The 19,814-nt window shown below is 38.0% G+C and overlaps 1 protein-coding gene across 2 annotated transcripts in view; it reads right to left on the minus strand.

The window, feature by feature from the left end:
* Positions 1 to 19,814, minus strand: part of DIAPH2 (diaphanous related formin 2) — a 249,982-nt gene that overhangs the window by 170,681 nt on the left and 59,487 nt on the right. For both annotated transcript variants that reach the window (XM_064159197.1, XM_064159196.1), the window contains one exon: positions 18,988 to 19,102. In XM_064159197.1, coding sequence (XP_064015267.1) covers positions 18,988 to 19,102 — 115 coding nt within the window. The remainder of the gene's footprint in view (positions 1 to 18,987; positions 19,103 to 19,814) is intronic.

Genomic DNA, 19,814 nt, shown 5'->3' on the forward strand with positions numbered 1-19,814 from the left:
TGTTCAGTTATTTGTTCATATAATACAATTGTTATTTTATCTGGCCTCCCCCACATCTCATGACTACATTATGTACTTTTTTGTCTATAAAAAAGGCCCTAAAATAGATGCAGAACAGTCCAATTTTCAAGTGCTTTTTGAAAATCTGCAGTGAAGTTCTATAGCTGAAGGGGACTTCTCTACTCCATGCTACAGTGACTTTCACCTTTCTATTGACAGCTTAAAATGACCTCTGAGCCACAACAGTTTACTTGGAAACAAAACCATCACCAAACAATTGTTTTTGCCCCCTTTAGTTTACCTTACTAAAGACCAATGCAAAAGATGTCCCTTGTGCTGAAAAACACTAAGCAAGTATTAACTATTCATCTCATAAACAGTCACAGACTTACAGAACTAACCAGGTTGGAAAAGACCTCTAGGATCACCGAGTCCAACCTATCACCTAACCCTTCTAATTAACTAAACCATGGCACTAAGTGCCTCATCCAGTCTCCTTTTAAACACCTCCAGAGATGGTGACTCCACCATCTCCCCAGGCAGCCCATTCCAACGGGCAATCACCCTTTCAGTGAAGAATTTCTTCCTAATGTCCAGCCTAAACCTGCCCTGATACAGTTTGAGACTGCACCATCTTGTTCTGTCACTGGGTGCCTGGGAGAAGAGACCAACATCCACCTGACAAAATACATGCAAGTATTCCTCCTGAACATCAGAAACCAAGTAACAGCAGACAAACAACAATTCAACTGAACATATCCTCCATGGGCCTACTTGGGCACAATAAAAGCCAGCAGTCTTTTTCATGAACCCTTCTCTCATATTCACTCTATAAATGTTTATATGGAAAAAAGCATCAGGATTGTACAATCCATTTTCCCCTTTGCCACTACCACTGCTTCAGTGTCTGCTATGCTTTACGCAAAGGTGCTGAGTTCTGCTCCAAAGAGATCCTTATCCTTGGTGGGTTTTGCTGGGCACCAAGACATTGTGTGTCTTGGCTGCCTACAATATATTAGTGTTTGACTAATGACTAAAAAAAGACCAGCCAATACTTTTTCAAAGTAATGCAGAAAATTTATGTGGGTCAGAGAAGACATTTGTCTACAAAAATCAAATGCTGCCTTTAAGAGTATTTCTAATTCCATGCCCCAGATACATTTTTTCCTCTGATATCAGGTTATCATTACCTCAAAATTGTGAGAGAGATGTTATTATATCCCAGATTCTGCCTTCAATAGTAAGCCTGTTATCTATCCAACTTCCAAAAGAAAAGCACATGGACTCAGTTAAAAAAAAAAAGTAATTTAAGGAAAACAAAATGCCAAAAAAAGCTGCCATATTTTAATCAAGATTTTAATACATCAGTTTTCTGTCATTACCATGACAAGCCTAACAAACAAAAATATTTTAAATGGTTTAGCTATTGTTTCCCTTGATTAGGCTTATAAAAGGCACATCTTTCCCAGTTAACTTATGTGCATTACATTTTCCAAAGGCATTTTAGAAACAATTAAGGGAAAGATTCCAAGATCCCAAAATCCCATTATACAGTCAAATTAAATAGATACCAATGGTAAATGGAACAAACTAAAACTTAACTGAAAAGGCAGATCTAAACTGACTTCTTCTCTTTCACTGTGATATTTGATATACAAGGCTCCTGACCATATATTTAAACACTAAATACTCATTTCCAAATGCACACTTCAGTATCCTCTCTCTTTCTGGATATGTCTCTGTCACCAAGGCACAGATGTGCGTGGCAAATATAAAGTGAAACAATATCTCAATCATAAATCCCTGAAATGGTTTACCACCCTTTACACATACTCTAGTTTTTCATCTGTTATGTGGCACATCCTGGTTATACACTTCAACATACACAGTGAAACATACAATGTTCAATTTCCATTGACTTGGTAGTTAACAAAGTTATGTATAGTGAAAGGAATTCTCATCTCCTACCACATATAACTAGCTGCTATCAATTGATTAAGCCAGCAGAACTCAAAAGGATGCTTTCCTAAGTCAAAAGCATCACTTCACAGGGAAAAAGGGAAATAGAAAAAGAAAAAAATTAAATCATCTGTCTTAATAGATTGCTTTGACTTCTATAACCAGTAAGCAATGCCCTGTGGAACTGACTGGTAACCACAGCTTTGATAGTTGCTAAATACAAACAAGGATAAAAGTTGCTATTTGTGAAATGTTTAGAATTTATGTCTTCCATCAATACATGTCTGAAACTGTTGCCTTCTGGACAGTATGATTAAGTAGCAAGTTATCTATACCAAGTACATCTTTCAACTTCACCATTCCTTATAGAGACAGCAGTGAGACACAGGAACAGTTTGCCCAGGGAGGTGGTAGATGACAAGTTGGACGAAGTTCAAGACTAGGCTGAATGAAGCCTTGAAAAATTTTGTCTATTGAAATATGACTCTGCCCATGGCAGAGGGGTTGGAACCAGATAATCTTTAAGGTCCTTTCCAACTCAATCCACTCTATCAATTTCTGGGTATAAATATTTTTGCTATGTGCACATCACAAGAATAAAGGCTGTCACAATCTTGATAGTAGAACTACTTAAAATTTTAACCAGGCACATTAGAGAAGAGTGATTTGTTTGGAACAGGAACTGCCACACCACACATTGTCACATGGAAGACATATTGCATCTTCCCACATCACAATCATTCTGACTAATGATCATTCTTACTGAGGTCATCTCAATAGAGATTCAATACTCTGTGACCATGAAACGTTTTCTGCCATACTAATGTAAGCCTCTGACAAACAAACAGTAATTAAGTCGTTAAATGATTCCATGCTAAGACAACCAAAACAGTGGTATTACTCCCTTCAACAACTAGGTAGATCAAGCAATAGTTTTTAGACAACAGGCATCATTCAGTGATGTATTACTGCTTGTTTTCTGTCTGCCAGGTGCAATTTTGATCTCACTGTTGTCTTAGAAAACAAGAAGTAAATCTGAACTAGTCATAAATGAGACTTGCAATGACAGGATAAAAAAAGCCAAGAAACAGAGACAAGTGGCAAGCAACAGGATAGGAACACTTGAAAATTACACATTTGTTTCAGATATAGGGAAGATCAATATCATCAGTTAGAAACAATAAAAGCTGAGGAGTTCAGTAAAGACAAGACAAAATGATAACTGTACTGTGTATAAAGATGTGACCTCTGGCTTGGGAAAAAACTCAACTGCTTAGAGCTGGCAGGTATCGTCTAGTCTGTCCTAAGTTGGAAACACAACATATTTAATATATACTACACTAATACACTAATTAACAGATACTCAGACTTGGGTCTCAGCAATGGATCTCAGTCACCTGCTCAAAAGAAAAACTTGTGCTTCACCAGCTTGAAGACAACCATGAGTGGTTACTATCACCTTCTCACAGATTTATCCTGAAAAAGCTTTTTTTGGGATTCAGTATATTAGAGTTGGTTGAGAACACTGAAATGCTCACTGAATACATGTGCAATGATTACCTGCCTTCAGGAGATAGAAGATAAATTACTTCCACACTATAAGATTAGTCTTCAGGGATGTACTTGAGTACTAAATTAAGCCATTTGTGCTGTAACAGACTAAAAACAGCATCTCACCTTCACCAATGTGGCCAGGTTTCACTATTCACCTGAGCACATTTTAAACATGTATACACACACAACCCCGAGTATATCCTCAATTGAGCAGGTGCAACCTGTGATCTCCTTACTTTTACCACAATATCACTTTGTTGGGGGTTAGAAGGGAACTCCACAGATAGAGTCCAAGCCCCTCAACAGAGCAGGATCCAGCACAGGTCACACAGGAACACACACAGGGCCTGAAAGTCTCCAGAGAAGGTGACTACACAACCTCTCTGGGCAGCCTGTGCCAGTGCTCTAAGATCCTTACAGCAAAATGTTCTTCCTCATGTTGAGGTGGAACTTCCTGTGCTGTAGTTTATACCCACAGTTGTACCCTGAGAGAGGACAAGGAACTATCAACACAAGCTAAATTTAGCTAAAATGATGCATTAAGAAGGTGGCACATCAGTGCAAATGACCTAAATGTCTTAAATGCAAGAAAAATACATCTCCAAAGGAAAACCTCAAAACTTATTCCATGCACATTACTGTTCAAAATTATAGGTAATTTCATGTTGATTTATAAAAGTCAGTCAGCTTACCAGGCAGACTTTTCTACTTTTGAAGTCTTTCAGCCAAAAATTTCTTATTTCTTGTCACATGAGAAATTATTCTGTAATTACCTTCCAGAATAATTATATTCCCACCCTACAGAAAAGGCATCTGAAAGTTTTTTTGGAGAACTTTCAGTTTCTCCCAAATCAGCAAGACACACAACACTTAGAGAACACATAAAACAAGGATTTCAACTTTACATCCTTTAGAGATTATTAACAAGTAATTCACAGCTCAACAAAATTATTATCAGCTTTTTATCTGTGTTAATGTCGTTTTCCATTTCTCAATGAATTCAGAAACTAACATCATGGTTGTTAACTTCTAATCCTTCAGACAGTTTCGCAATGCACCTTTCTCTGAAGAGCCTTTAGGCATTTAGAGAACAGTTCTATCCCTTAGTCTATGTATATATGGCACAAATTCTTGCAGAGGCCAATATTCTGTCCAAAGCATTTCCTAACAGTATTGCAGTCAAAACCATCAATCACATACAAGTTGAAATCTCAAAAACAGTTTTGGTCAGAAATAAAAGGAAGATAAATCAGTTTTGCAGGCAGAGCTAACAAGCACAGAAAGAGGAGCATTTTGGTAAACACAAGGTAACTGGAGGTCAGCACAATGTGCAATTAGAACTAGGTCAGAAATTAGACCACATTTCATCACTTTGTACTTTTACAGGAAAAGAAAAATAAAAGTCTTATTTTGTGTAAGAGAAATTTGAGAGAAAGAACATTTAGGAGGAAATGTAGCATGCACCATTGATGGCTCTGCTAAAAGCTAGGGGGAACATGTCTTTAATACAGACTTAAAAGAATTATTTTACAAGCAAAACCATAAATTTTGCTTAGAACTAGATCTTGGTTTACACTGTGGTTTTATTTATTTAAACAAATACACTGTTATTCCTGGAACTCTGCTGGAAGCTTTCAGGATAATAAACTATAGGTGCATAGTCTCCTTAATAGTCAAGACAAACTTTCCTGGTAAGTACTTGATCTGTTTTCCTTCCTTTCTCCTAGACCATTATTGTTGAGTTTTGGGTTGGTTTTTTTTTTTCTCTCCTAATTTCACTCGAGTCACAAATTTACAGCCAAGTGCCTGAAGAACTTGAATTACAATACTCAGCTTTCTAGTAGTAACTAACCCAGGAGCTTCCTTCACCAATATAGAGAAAATGTCCAGAAACAGCTACAAATAACACAGAAGTCATTATCTGAAACCCATCCTGCACAGATCTAAAACTGAGAAGTGATTAACCTCCAATTCTTTATGACTGTATTTCAAGTGTATATATAACTTCTTACACATGTAAGGTAAGCCCTACTTAAGGAAAATTTCCACAATGTGTAATCTTTACAGTTCATTTAACAAGAAACTACTGTCAAATCCCTGGAATGAGCTATTTAATAATGTTCTGAGTAACTAGCTTCACAATAAACTTTTCTAGCATTTCACTTAAATTCCCTAGTAAAAATGAATGCTTGAGGAGTGGTTTCTGATGGCATTAGTTTTTCAGGCTTGACATGAGAGAAAGCATTCTTTTCAGTGTTATCTTTTTATCTATTCATATGGAATGCATTTGAATCAATAATACAGGTCTAGATTGGATTAAAACCACAAATGCCTACTCTTTCAGTTCAACTTCTGAATTTCTTTTTTATCAAAACCATAGAAAAATACTCTCTGTAGAAACATTACAGATCAAGACTACTTCCTGAATGCATTCATGTTTCATGCTGATTAGTCTTTGCACACAATCTCTTTCCCTAGTGTGCCTAGTACATGTGTCTCTGTCCTCAGGTCCTCGTTAAATGTGCTATGGTTTATTTGAGCACTGCATCACGGAGACTGGAATAGACATCTTGGAACACAAAACTGCCTTTCTTCCTCTGCTCGATTTGATTAAGTTGCTACTGCAAAAAGCTCTACTTCCATTTGAAAAACAAGGCAAGTAGTAACTAGGAGCTGTACTAACTACTAACAGAGTCATTACACAGTAGGCTGAAGTTCCAAACTTGTTGAATATATGTACGCGGGTAACACATTTGCCTGTGTGTGACAAGTAGCAATCCTCACACTTGTGTAACAGGGACCTCCGAGACACAAAACATAGGCAGAAACAACAATGCATGTCTTGGAGAATTTATAGTAAGAACTGACTCTTCACTTTTTCTCTTCAAGATATTTATTTTTAAATTCTAAGAACCTAGGTCTAACAGATTTGTACTTGAATTCTGTAAGTCAAACCTGAAAATTAAGACATTATATATAAGACAGCTCAATCACAACACTGCTAAACACACATATGTAACCTTTTCAGACAGTACTTGGCTGTTCAGACTTCATTATTTTTCTTTCTAAGCCTGTCACACAAAACTTCACCCCACAAATTCACCACAACCTCAACACCAATCTCACTTGCTTAAAAAAAGTTCTTCACTTTTCCAACCTCAGGTTTTCACAAATGACAATTAACCAGCAATTCCCAAAGCTTACTGAAAGAACACAAATATCTACCAGCACTGAAGGAGCAAAACTATCATCCTTTACTTCAAAAAACCACGAAAGTAAACCTGTCACATTTAAGAGTAACTGAGAGAGCCTACCTTGCATTCTACTGCTAAAGCTTTTTGACACAATGACTAACTGAAAGCTGCAGTAAAGCTGAGTAGCAAAGATGCTTTGTTAATGCTCTTCAGAAACACTTGGAGTTCCAGATTTCTTAAGCTAAAGATGGTCTTACAACAAGCATACACACGTGGCAGCCACTAGGATCACAGTTTCACTAGCAAAGGCAGACAATCAGCATGTACCTGCAGAAGTAAACCAGTCAGAAAGAAACTGGCAGTGTTTCTTACTTCCTATCTTTGTGCCCTGAGCCTCCTGACAGGAATGCTACGTGATCTTACTGACTTCTTTGTTACAGTGGTTTTTAAATACAAATTCTGGTGTGAATATACAGATTCTGAGCTATTTCTGGCAAGTAAGTAGTATAAGTAAGTCACAGCAGTAGTACATCTCTAAGTAGTATGTCTTTTTAAAAAGAAAACAAATATCCTTTGTGACTGCATGTTACAAATTACCTTCCACAGAGAAAAGGAATGATTTAACTCACTGAAATGTAAGTGTGCTAAAATGTTATTCAAAACCACATATAAAAAACTAGAACTTAAAAATATTGCCTCCTAATTGAAAGGTTGAGTTTGTTCTGGCCCCTTCAGAATGCTATGCTCATTTTAGTCCTCTTGTACTGTGATGAATGGAGTGGGTACTGATGCCCTTGAAATAAAAGACACCCACTCCCTGCAGCAGAAGCAGGTGCTGTCCAACAGCTACCAATTGCACAGAGCCTTCCTCATATGAAAACATTTACATAGGAACGTACATACAAGCAATTCTTGGAAGGCCTCGTTTGTGATTCTCCTGAACAATAGTCCAGCTGCAGCACGACTACATGCATCATCCCTAAGGTCAGTTTGGACACCATGCTTCCCTGGGTAACTACTGAAAGTTTATCAACAATGTGTAAGGAGTCAACTCCAGCAGTTAGGACCCTGTACCTGATGGGAAATGGAATGCGAAGGACACACGTGCCCTCTCTCCCACCTCCCACAACACCCTTTTCTTTTTTCTCTTGATAGTTTGAACATAGCAAGACTGAGTTTCTTTATCTGGTACAAATCAGCCCTAACATGCCTGGGCAGAAAAGCTTTATTTCATTTATTTCACTGAAACACTTTGCTCTTTTATCAAAAAATACTTTCTTCCTGTGCATTTACTGTGATTTTTATTTAAATAATGCTAATATAATTTTTTGTAATGCACTCAAAAATAAAGAGATAGACATAAAAAAATCTAAGCATCAGTTCATCTAAAGAGTATGAAGCTTTTTCCAAACCAAGTTTGACTGCATATATTCAGTTGGGAAGAACAAGGAAAGATGAAAAATGGTAAACTAATAACTCATTGTCTCTTTTTTATGGTACTGGAATTTATTCTGTTGTTGAAAAAGAACAACTATTTCAAACACATGGAAAGATGAAAACAAATCTGCCTGCTTCACTTATATGTGAAGCTGAGATATAAAGACTGATAACCTCAGCAAGCAATCTAACTAAATGCATTTCCTCTAAGAGACACAAACACTTGGTGACCCTACACTGTGAAGCAGTATCTGTCTTCAGTTCGGATTGACACACTTCTGAAAAGGAGAGGGTTGAGGAGGTAAAGGAAATAAACATCACATCCCTGAATTAATCAGAAGACCAAGGGAGCCACCTGCAGTTAGCAATCCAGAAACAACTACATTAGGAGGTTTTCTACATTCAAGCAATGCATATTGTGGAGCTAGTAGAACATCTCTGTGCTTAAACTGCACTGAATTGAAGCTTGATGGCCCACACTTACATATACAGATGCATAGCAGAAATTTGAAACTCAATCAATACAGCATGTAAAACCTTCAGATCTCTGATTAACTTGATCTGGGCATTTTAACATGACACATCCCATTCATTTTTCACAAGTACTAACCCCTTTTTGTTTTCTTCCTAAGTACCAAATATAAAGGAATGCAGTTTTCCTTCAGGTTCAATGGCACACCAACATTCTTTGGCTGCTACTTATCTCTTCACTATGAAATAGCGCAGAAGAGGAAGCAAAACTCCTTTCTCCCCACTGAAAATATGTCCTTCTATCATACAAAAGTGAAGGGCTGCTGAAGAATGATGTATATTCCATATTGTCATTTGCCAGTCAAGATTAACAGTGAGTGTAAGCTTTACAACAGAGAAACACTGCACAGAGGTAGAATCGATTGTGAAGTATTTACATCATTTTGATGGCAGAATACAAACTTCATTTTTTCAATAAGAATATTTGAAGATAAAATAATCTTTCTGAACAAAGACAGAACATTATCTGCTTCAGCAGAGAGGGTTAAAAATAATGAACTTGACATCAAAAAGGCATAACTATGAATTTAGGGGACAAGGATGTCAACTGAATTAACAGTATCTACTGACTTAGATTAAAACTACTCTGCCTTTCCTTCTCCATCTCCACATTATCTGGCAGAGGTATACATAGAAAAATTTAAGTTACTTCAGAAAAAATTTCCAAGTCTGCAAAACAACACACTATGCTTTAAAAATGAATGGTGCGACAGAGGAAAAAACGTTACACACTACTCCCTTCAGAGTATCAAAAATGAATCTGCATCACATTAGATGTAGAACACAACAGACATAGCTGTAAAATGCCCCTCCTGACTGGGTGATTTGTTAGCCAGTTCTACATTCCTTTCTTGCATAGAAGTACCTTGTACAACTGACATTAGAAGCAATAACAAAGCTCAGAAGAGAAACTATTATGAACATTCGATGGCTCAATGAGTTAGCAGCAGAAGGGCCTCTAAAAAAACCTCACTGAAGATTGCACATGAGTATTGCACACATGAACAGAACATAAACACCTTCTGCGTTTTTTTAATGAGTAAAACTCCACTATTTATTTGCACATGGACATGACAGAATGAGTAACCATAGTGGTATCAACCAAATGTGTTCAAACCAGAAACACAATCTTAATTAAAGTCTAATAAAAATATACTATGGGCATTACATCTTCTTGGTTTAAAACATCCAATTTGTTCAAAGCACATGAAGAAACGAAATACAGACAATTATGTCCTTCATACTGCTACACCATAGAACTTTTGGGGAAAGCAGAATAATTTTAAGTACTGAAACAGGTAAAAGTTGTTGAAATTTTCTGGCATGTTTTCTTAATAACAGAAAATACAAGTTTTAATGAGGTGTTCCTGTGGATGCTGCAAGCAAGGGAAAATAAAAGCTGAAGTGGGTGGGAATAGCTGCCCACCTACATTCTGGCCTTTAATTCACTACTCCAAGAATGTTGACATTTAGACCTCAAATGTCATGTATTCACAGAAAGTAGGTGGCAATCAAAAGACTACTGCAGCTTAAGCTTTAATAATTCACTTTAATTAGAATGTAGTCATCCAAACACTTTAAGGCAGGGAAGAATAGCATACTGAAGGTTTAACAGAACTGAAGGAAGTCTTGATAAACTGCCCCAATCAAATGCAAACAGAAGGCACTGCTTAATGATCTACTAGCAGGAAAAAGCACACAAATAAATTGTTAATTTCTTTTAAATAATATTTTACTAGCAAACTAGACTATCCCCAAGCAGACTTAAAAGGGAAAAACTTCTGTAAGAACTTTCTGTAAGATCATAGAAATTGTGATGAAGAACTTGAGATGCTAATGACTTACTGCAATACCATCAGACCTTCACTTTTCAGGGGTTACTGAATGGGTAAGCATAACAGCAGAAAAAAGGAGGGGTATATCCTGAGGAGTTTGTCTGAGTGTTAGCATCAGTACAGCTGCAGCTGCAGTTTGGTTAGATACTGCACTTCAATAAAGTACAAGTTTTAACTCTCCATGCAAGGTTCATAAAAATACTACACACTCCATATGTTCATAGAAACAGGGAGTGCAACACCTGCAAACACCTATCATACCACTGCTGAACTCTAGCAGCCAGCATTGCGTCTTGGTCTGTTTTTAGAGTCAGTCCCCTTACTACTTCTGTGAAATTTAAGAAACACATTTACCTTAGTCTATATTAAACTAATCTGTATTAACATTATTATCTTCTCACATGTCTGCAGAATGCATAGTTTCCTGAACTGTTTATAGTCTAATATTTATAGCCTAAAATAAAAACTACTTATCACCTCCAAATAAGCATTACTAATAATGCTAACAACAGGGGATCTTGGTATCACCACTATACTTAGTGTTATTTGAACACCATTTATTTCCTACCCTCATGGTGTCATATATTGAGAAACAGCCCTTAAAAGCACAGGAACAGGCTGTCCCAATGTGCAAGAAGATGAACTGATGAGGGAGACAACCAGACTGGATGGGCAAGGAGCTTCTGAAGAAGGTAAAGAAAAAAAAAAGAGGGTGTATCACCTTTGGAAAAAAAGGGGAGGGACACCAAGAAGAGCTTAACTATGTCGGTAGGTCTTGTAGGATAAAACTTAGAGGCAAAAGCCTATTTAGAACTTAGGCTGCCCACTGCTATTAAGAGAATAAAAAGTGTTTCTATAAATATATTAACAACAAAAGAAGGGGCAAGGACAACCTCCAGTACTTAACACCTTCTTGGCCTTAATTTTCAATAGTGGGAGAGGTTGTCTCCAGGACAACTGGCCTCCTGAAGTGGCAGATAGAGCCAGGGACCAGTATAGTGCCCCTATAATCCAAAAGGAAGCAGTTAGAGACCTGCTGAGCTGCTTGGATCCTCACAAGTCCATGGAACCAGAGGGGATCCATCCTAAGGTGGCAGATGAGCTGGGCAAGCTGCTCTCATCATTTATCAATAGTCCTGGCTCACTGAAGAGGTCCCTGAAGACTGGAAGCTGCCGATGTGATACCAATCCACTAGAACTGTTGAAGGGAAGAGCCAGAAAATGACAGACCTGTCAGCCTGACCTCAGTGCCAGGCAAGGTCATGGAACAGGTAATCTTGAGTGCCATCACAGAGCACCTACAGGATGGCCCAGGGATCAGGCCCAGCCAGCACGTGTTTGGGAAGGGCAGGTCCTGCCTGACCAACCTGACCTCATTCTATGATCAGGTTACCTGCCTGATCAATGTGGGGCAGGCTGTGGATGTAGTCTACCAGGACTTCAGCAAAGCCTTTGACACCATCTGCCACTACAAGCACCTGGCAAAGCTGGCAGAGCACGGCTTGGACAGATTCACTCTGTGCTGGGTCAAGAACTGGCTGGAGAGCCAGGCCCAGAGAGTGGTGATGAATGGTGCCACGTCCAGTTGGCAGCTGTCACTAGCAGTATCCTCCAAGGATCAGTGCTGGGCCCGGCCCCGTTTAGTATCTTTAGTGATGATCTGGACCAGAGGATTGAGTGCAGCATCAGTAAGTTTGCAGATGACACCAAGCTAGGAGCAGGTACTGATCTGTTGAAGGGTAGGAGAGCCCTGCAGAGGGACAGAGACAGGCTGGATGGGTGGGCAGAGGCCAGTGGGATGAGACTGAACAAGTGCAGGGTTCTACACTTTGGCCATAACAACCCCAAACAGCACTACAGGCAGAGTAGCCAGGCAGAAAAAACCCTGAGGATGCTGATAGATAGAAGCTGAACATGAGGCAGCAGTGTGCCCAGGTAGCCAGAAAAGCCAATGGCATCCTGGCCTGGATCAGGAACAGTGTGGCCAGGAGGACAAGGGAGGTTATTCTGCCCCTTTACTCAGCACCACTCAGGCCACACCTTGAGTGCTGTGTCCAGTTCTGGCTCCTCAATTCAAGAGAGATGTTGAGGTGCTAAAAGGTTTCCAAAGAAGGCCAACAAAGCTGGTGAGGGACCTGGAACACAGCCCTGTGAGAAGAGGCTGAGGGAGATGGAAGTGTGCAGCCCAGAGAAGACAAGGCTCAGGGGTCACCTCATTGCTGTCTTCAACTGCTCGAAGGGAGGCTATAGCCAGGTGGGGGTTGGTCTCGTCTCCCAGGCAACCATCAATAGACCAAGGGGACACAATCTCGAGTTGTGCCGGGGTAGGTCTAGGCTGGATGTTAGGAGGAAGTTCTTCCCAGAGAGAGTGATTGGCATTGGAATGGGCTGCCCAGGGAGGTGGTGGAGTCACCCTCCCCCCTGGAGATGTTCAAGAAAAGACTGGATGAGGCACCATGGTCTAGTTGACTGGATAGGGCTGGGGGATAGGTTGGACTGGATGATCTTGGAGGTCTCTCTGAACCTGGTTGATTCTATGATGTTATCCTCAGAAGCAACATTGTCTCCCTGGACTGTTCTTCAGCATTTTTTTGTACGTTTGCTATATTTTTAGTTCAATTTTCCCCATAAACTCTCCATATTACTTTCAGTTTCCCATTTCAACCCTCTTTCTCCTTAAGCAGCAAAACAAGTTTAGGTACTAAGCTCCTATCAGCGACTCAAAACATGAAGAAATTAAACTTCAGTTAATGATATTACAATTTCACTATTTTTTCATAACTCCTAACATTTTAGAACTGAATTTAAAGGTGAGGCCCAACAGTTCTTCATAGAAGGAAATACAAAATGGTAGAACTGGGCAGCCACCTAACTCTACATACTGTAATTACTACAGGACCCTATTAACATTAGCTATTATGTTATGAACATGTTATTATATTTTTTCATGGTTTGCTCCATTACAGTCTATATGGAAACTTGCATTTTCTCTTCCCCCTTCTCACTCCAACTCCCATGAAGTGACAAACACAACTCAGCTATCAAAATTCTACTTCAATTTTGAAAATTTATCAGAACAATTCTTGAGTTATACTCTAAAAGTCTAATCATAAAGAAGGAACAGAATCCTGGTTGAGAAGTTATCCCTTGAGGTAAGTTGGATGGATAATGAATTCTGTACTGGAACAATCCCAGTAGTTACAGACTATTATGTACTAATTACTACCTTGACAGATCTACTGTACACATAATTAATTTCTTCAGAGTACCACTATCATTCCTGACTGGCAAAATACACAACCTAAATTACAAGAGCCAGAAATTAACACAATCCTTTGGGGAGAAGGCATTAACTTGCTTCATAGTGTTTTGCAATTAGACTATCAATCAAACAGTGAAAGTGATTTTTTGATAGCAACAGGTCCGACACTGAGAATTGTCACAGCATTACAAAGTCACCTCAAGCATATGTATCACAACTTATCTGCGGAGTCAAACAAACAAATATATCCCCAGCCCTGCCAAAAGCAATAGCCTAAGCTTCCAGAGACATATAACCAGACCGGATTCATATATTAAGCATAAATTCTTGTTCAGCTTCATTACAATATTGCCCTCACCAGAAAACTACTGCTACAGATTTAGTCAAAAATGTGTAGGGTTTTTTTAGTGGGAATATATGAAGACATGAACAAGAAGGCACTCTTAGCCAACAACAAGCCTCTGCTTCGCTGTGCATAAAAGAAATTAAAGAGTTAAGATCACATAGTAGATGCACAGGGACAAGATACATCTGTATCTCCTCTCTTCAGGTAGTAAGAAATACTACGTTGTTCAGCCAGAGCAGATCACTCAGAGAGCTTACTCCACATTTCCTTTATACTCTATAAACTGTGAAGGAGGTTATTACAGAAAATACTGAAATGATCACAAAGTTTAATATTGATCACACAAGTTTTAAAAAGAACAACTATATAAAGGTTATCCTATTTGTTAAAATAACCCCATTTATCTGAAAAGATTGTTGCTTGCAGGTGAGACCTAACTGTTTAAAAAAACAAGACATGGTTAAGCTAACAATACCTCAATAGAACTCCCTGCTCTTGCTATTTAAATATCAAAATGCAAATCAATCCATGATAAGATTATTTTGCAAACCAAATACAACTGAGCCTGAAGTAATGACTCAAAACCTGCAAAAGGATAATGCCTGTTTTCACCAGCCAAATCACTGCTTTCACTTTGAAGCAACACATGATTCACAAAATAAAATTGTGGATACCAGATGCTCCCTTAGAATTAGACAGGTCAAAAGAAAGCAAGGAACTGGTTGGAAATTAATACCATCTTTAATCTTTTGTGCAGCTACACAAGGAAATAGGCCTCCACATGTGCCACACATAATGCAATAACTCTCCTACACCAACTGTCCTACATCTTAATACACCCCAACTCATTCATGACCACAACAGCTGCTCACTCATTTTCTGTTGTGTCTGGTCTAGAATATCACTTACTTGCCAAAATGGTCTGTGAGACTATAATCATTGCTTCCATCTCTGAATCCATAAGCACAGGTCCAAACTCAAAACAATCATCTAAGGTCTCTAATGAAAATTTGAAGCCCTGGAGTGCATTTGTTGGAGTCCCTTGGCAGATATTCAGATAATCTGTATTTCTCTTGAAGAAGAACGGAGAGAATCCTTACAGACAGCACTGAGAGACTGATAATTAGACCTCAGTTAACTTACTTGGAACTCCCAAGATCTGAAAATCCTATCACATCTGAAAGGGAGTACTTTCTGATGCTTCCATTGCTCCCTGTACAACAGATGTTTTCAGAACTGTGCTCAGTAGCCCATTTCACAGACCAAATGCTGCAGTTAGATTCAAATCAGAACTAATAGTCAAACTAATTACATTCTAACTACATATTTGGGGGGCATCACTATTTAATATCTAATGTTACAGCACCAAGTAAAGATTTAACCTTATGGATTCTTTTTAAAAAGAAATTAAGATGCAAGTGTATTTGAAATAATTCTATTTCACGAGTTGGGGATCATTTTTGCTTGTTCCTGGTGCTCTGTAATTAAACATTCTCATGTTTTACAAGCAGCTAACTCAATTAATGCAATAATTTGTAAACTGATGAAAACTGTGTTTTAGAACTGTCTCTTTACTTTTGGTCTCCAAAAGCACTATTTCCTTGCAGCTTTGGCTGCCTTCCTTGGAAACACATGGTGTTCAAATAGGCAGGCAGCACATGTTTTAGTGACAACCAATATGACATTATTATTATTATCATCATCTCCTAAAGCAAAACCACATTAAATGAAGCAAAGCCCTAAAGATTCATTTGCATTGTGCCAGAGAATCATAAATAGAATTCAGACATCAAATAGGAGTGCTGCAACCTACATGGAATTATGAATTTTTAAGCACTATGCATACTATCACTCACTTCACTTCAGTAACTATTCCCACTGGCATTCCAAAATGCTATGAAATAAAAGATAGTAAACACTAAGTCATCATGAATGCTTTTGGCTATTGTCAGTTCTCTTCCACTCATCCAATTATTTGTTTTACATGCTGACTGTGCTGTTCAGAGAATGTAAAAAGCATTTCTATTTGTCTTTCTATAATATATTAGAAGACCACACCAAGAAATGAGACTAAAGCAGAAGAGAAATTTGATTCTGGATTGTGCTTGAAGTAAACGTTCTGGGGATTAATGAGCTGTCCACAGCTGTTCAGGCAAAAGGTGAGGAAGAACCACAAACATCATTTCATTTTTCTGCAACTGCTATGTGAAAAGGGAAGCATGCTGCTTGTGGAATGTGACTATTTGAGTCTGTGTTGCAAGTAAATGCTCTGAGACTCCTGCTGAATTCCAGGAGGCTGGGGATTTTTAAGCAAAACTTGAACTCAAAGCCAGACAATAGTGACTTGCTCGATTAGTCTGTCAAATAAGATGTCAATATCCTAGGTAACACCCAGTATCCTTTTTGATAGTCTTCACACCCTTTGTTATGGCAAGTTACCTTCTAAAACCATTAATTGAGAACAACATAAGGGAGAACAAGAAGAGTATCTGCAAGGCTATCACCACAGTAAACTACTTGTGTGTCAGTTTAAGACCATGCAACTTTGTCAACAAGAACTTCTCGTATGAAATCGACAGCAATGTCAAAATTTCAAGAGGGCTTTTCAACATTTTTAATGAAGAAGCTTTTCAGGAATTCAGAAACATTTCTTTGTACTTGTGTTGAAAGAATTCAGTTCAATGCAGAAGCTTTCACAGAGTAAAGTCTCATTCCATTTTAAGTGTTAGTTGCTGCCTGGGGTTCTATCCCTTCAAGGTTTTCCTGTCTTGCCATCACAGTATAAAACCAGTAACAAACTCAACATCATTTTCACCTCACAGCAATGCTATGAATCAATCTATCAAACAGTACATAATGCTTTTACATTACTTTGTATAATACCTGAACATTTAGAGCAGAAAAGGGAAAGCATTGTAAAAGCAGAATACTAATGGCTCAAATTCAGGAACTACTGAAAAGCATGTGAGCTCCAAGTGAAAAACTGTGTATTTATCTTACAGCTACAAGTAACTCTTTGAAAGGGCTTCAATAAAGCACAGAAAAAGGCAGAAAAAACACAAGGAATCTATCCAAGAAATGGTTCAGAAAAGGTATGGTATCCAAGACACCTTTCCTTTGACTTTTCAAATGCCATAATAGTATAAATTACGGTTCTTATTCCTGAATTTCAGACAACAGCTAAGATGCCACAAAACTCTGTGCAATGTAACTTAATTTTGAAGCAACAGAATTCTCAAGTACTTGATAGAAGTGTCAGCATTCTAGTGGTTCAAATCAAAACAGAAGAATCCCTATGGTTAAAACACAAATCACATGAACTGCTAATTCACATAATCAAGAATTAAAAAAATCTAGCAGCACAAAAATGCTTACAGTCTGTACACACATTCACTTTACAATTCTGAGTGCTTGTTTGCTTGTTCACATTTGGCCCAGAACACATAATACATCTGACTCCATCTACCTTCACCTGCACATCCCTACATATCTAACTGGTTGAATAATGGACAGAAGATTTGCAGCTAGATTAGCAATTAATTCTTGTGCTATCTACCACTCTAATTTGTTGGGTTTCCTCATTAGCTCCTCAGCAAGTTGTTATTGAGCCGTACTTGAACAGTACTTCTTTTCAGTGACTAAAACAAATGACTGGCAAATGACTGCATATGAAATACTGATCAATTGACCATTAACCATGGATAATAAGGAAAGACTTGAAGAGCTTGTGTTCAGCTTCAGAAGTACTTAAAGACCATTTGGAAGCCACAAAGATTTAAGAAGAGTATTAAAGTACCAAAGCTATAACCGATATTCAGTTGTTAGCAAATTCATTCCCAAATATAAATATTATCATTATATCTCCTACTGAAGGAATTAAGTGTTTGAGAAACTAATGATTTCTTGTCTGCTAAAACCAATAGCAGAAGAGCTATTTACATAACATCCTGAGCAGCCTGAGTTACACTTTGAAAAGCCCCAGCAGTTTTTATTCTCAGTGTATTGTTCTCTCCACTAGTCTAACAGACTCATTTCACACTGTGTTGCAAGAAAAATCGGTTTACTATCTGATGCTTTCCCAGGGCATTATGCAAACACTTTCAGGAGAGTGCACTCACACATTGAACCCTTTGAAAACTAACTTACATCATTCACTAATGACAGCAGCATTGCAGTTTAACTGCATGTAACTCGAGGGGGGAGAAGAATGCTACTTACATTGCACAACACAAATTTAAACACTAATTACAAGGTGCACATATAAAGATTTTTCTACAGAGAGCTGCATACAGTATTCAAAACTTGTTTAAAAAATAGTATAAAATAAGCTAAATCCAAGCTAAGGACACAGAAGAACTCTGACAGGAACATTTTTCAGAGTCATGATAGTGGACATATTGTAGAATTGTGATTCAACTGTTTTTCACTATTGCTGCATTCTACTTGTAGAGGACTTGGATTTAACAAGGTGATATGGCAAGCAAATTTTTGTTACACAACAAAGCCTTCATGCATGAAACATCTAAAAGAACCTGACCACTAACACTTCCTGTAGCTAGAAATATTCATGCAGATGAGTATGATTTTAGGACCATAATTAAAATTTAATCATGATTTCATCTCAAAAAAACCACATTTATCTGCATCATACTCCGCACTTTTAAGAGGTACTATTACAAGAGTTTCCTCCCCACATGCTGCTAAGTGAGGGAGGAGCAATTCTGCTGCTAGAATGCTATGCTTAATAGAAACGTTTGGCTTTCACAGCATTCCTGCTTCCTTGTTTTTACACAAAGCACAGAAAAGCCTGTCATAGCATAGTTTTACACTTAATAAAAGGAAATTGTGAAGTTAAAAAAAAAAATGTACCTTTCATTTGTGTTCCAAAGGTAACTGCCAGTTTTGCAAACAGTTCTGGGTTTTCAAATTTATCTTCTTCAGCTTTTACCCAAAAGCTGTTTTCTGCTATCTTCTGTGGCTCAATCTGAAACGAAAACAGCACCTCCAAAGTTAATGGCCAGTATCTTCAATCATCAAGTTAAAACAAATGCTACCAGACTTTTGTAACAACTGGACTGAGTTCAGTGAAAGGATGTTCCCAGACTTATGTTCCCTCGTATATGGCTCTCTTGTGCTCGTTGGACTCTGATCTTGAAGGTCTTTTGCAACTGAAACAACTCTACGATTTAGATGGTTCCTAAACAAAATAATCCGATCAAGTACCCTCTATCTATGCAATTTTTATTACATATCTCCCATTCAACAAGTCTTCCAAAAAGGTTGGATAACAACAGATTAGCGTCTGAGTTTGAAAGAGTTTTAACTTTCCTTCATCACGTTCCAGAGAGCTCCTGAATTCTTCACCACCAATACACATCCCCACTACTTAAGAACCGTAGAAGAAATTGTCTTTCATATACTGCCAGAGTATGGAATTATTTGCAAATGTGAACCCTTCAGTGACTCAATATTAAGTCTGTAGGAAGAATGAGCTTTTCAAATATCAGAAAATATTTTATACTTAATATCGCCTCTTATTTAATACTTTTCAAATGTAAACATAGATTTCAGGACAGCTGGCTGTATTACAAAGTACTCTGCTATACAAAAGCTGAAAGACAGGTGTGACTCAGCAGAGCTGTTTTCTTTTCAAGCTAGGATCCTCATCCACTTTTTACAATCTTATCAGTTCTTGT

The sequence above is a fragment of the Pogoniulus pusillus genome, chromosome 19, assembly GCF_015220805.1.
Source record: "Pogoniulus pusillus isolate bPogPus1 chromosome 19, bPogPus1.pri, whole genome shotgun sequence".
Lineage (NCBI taxonomy): Eukaryota > Metazoa > Chordata > Aves > Piciformes > Lybiidae > Pogoniulus > Pogoniulus pusillus.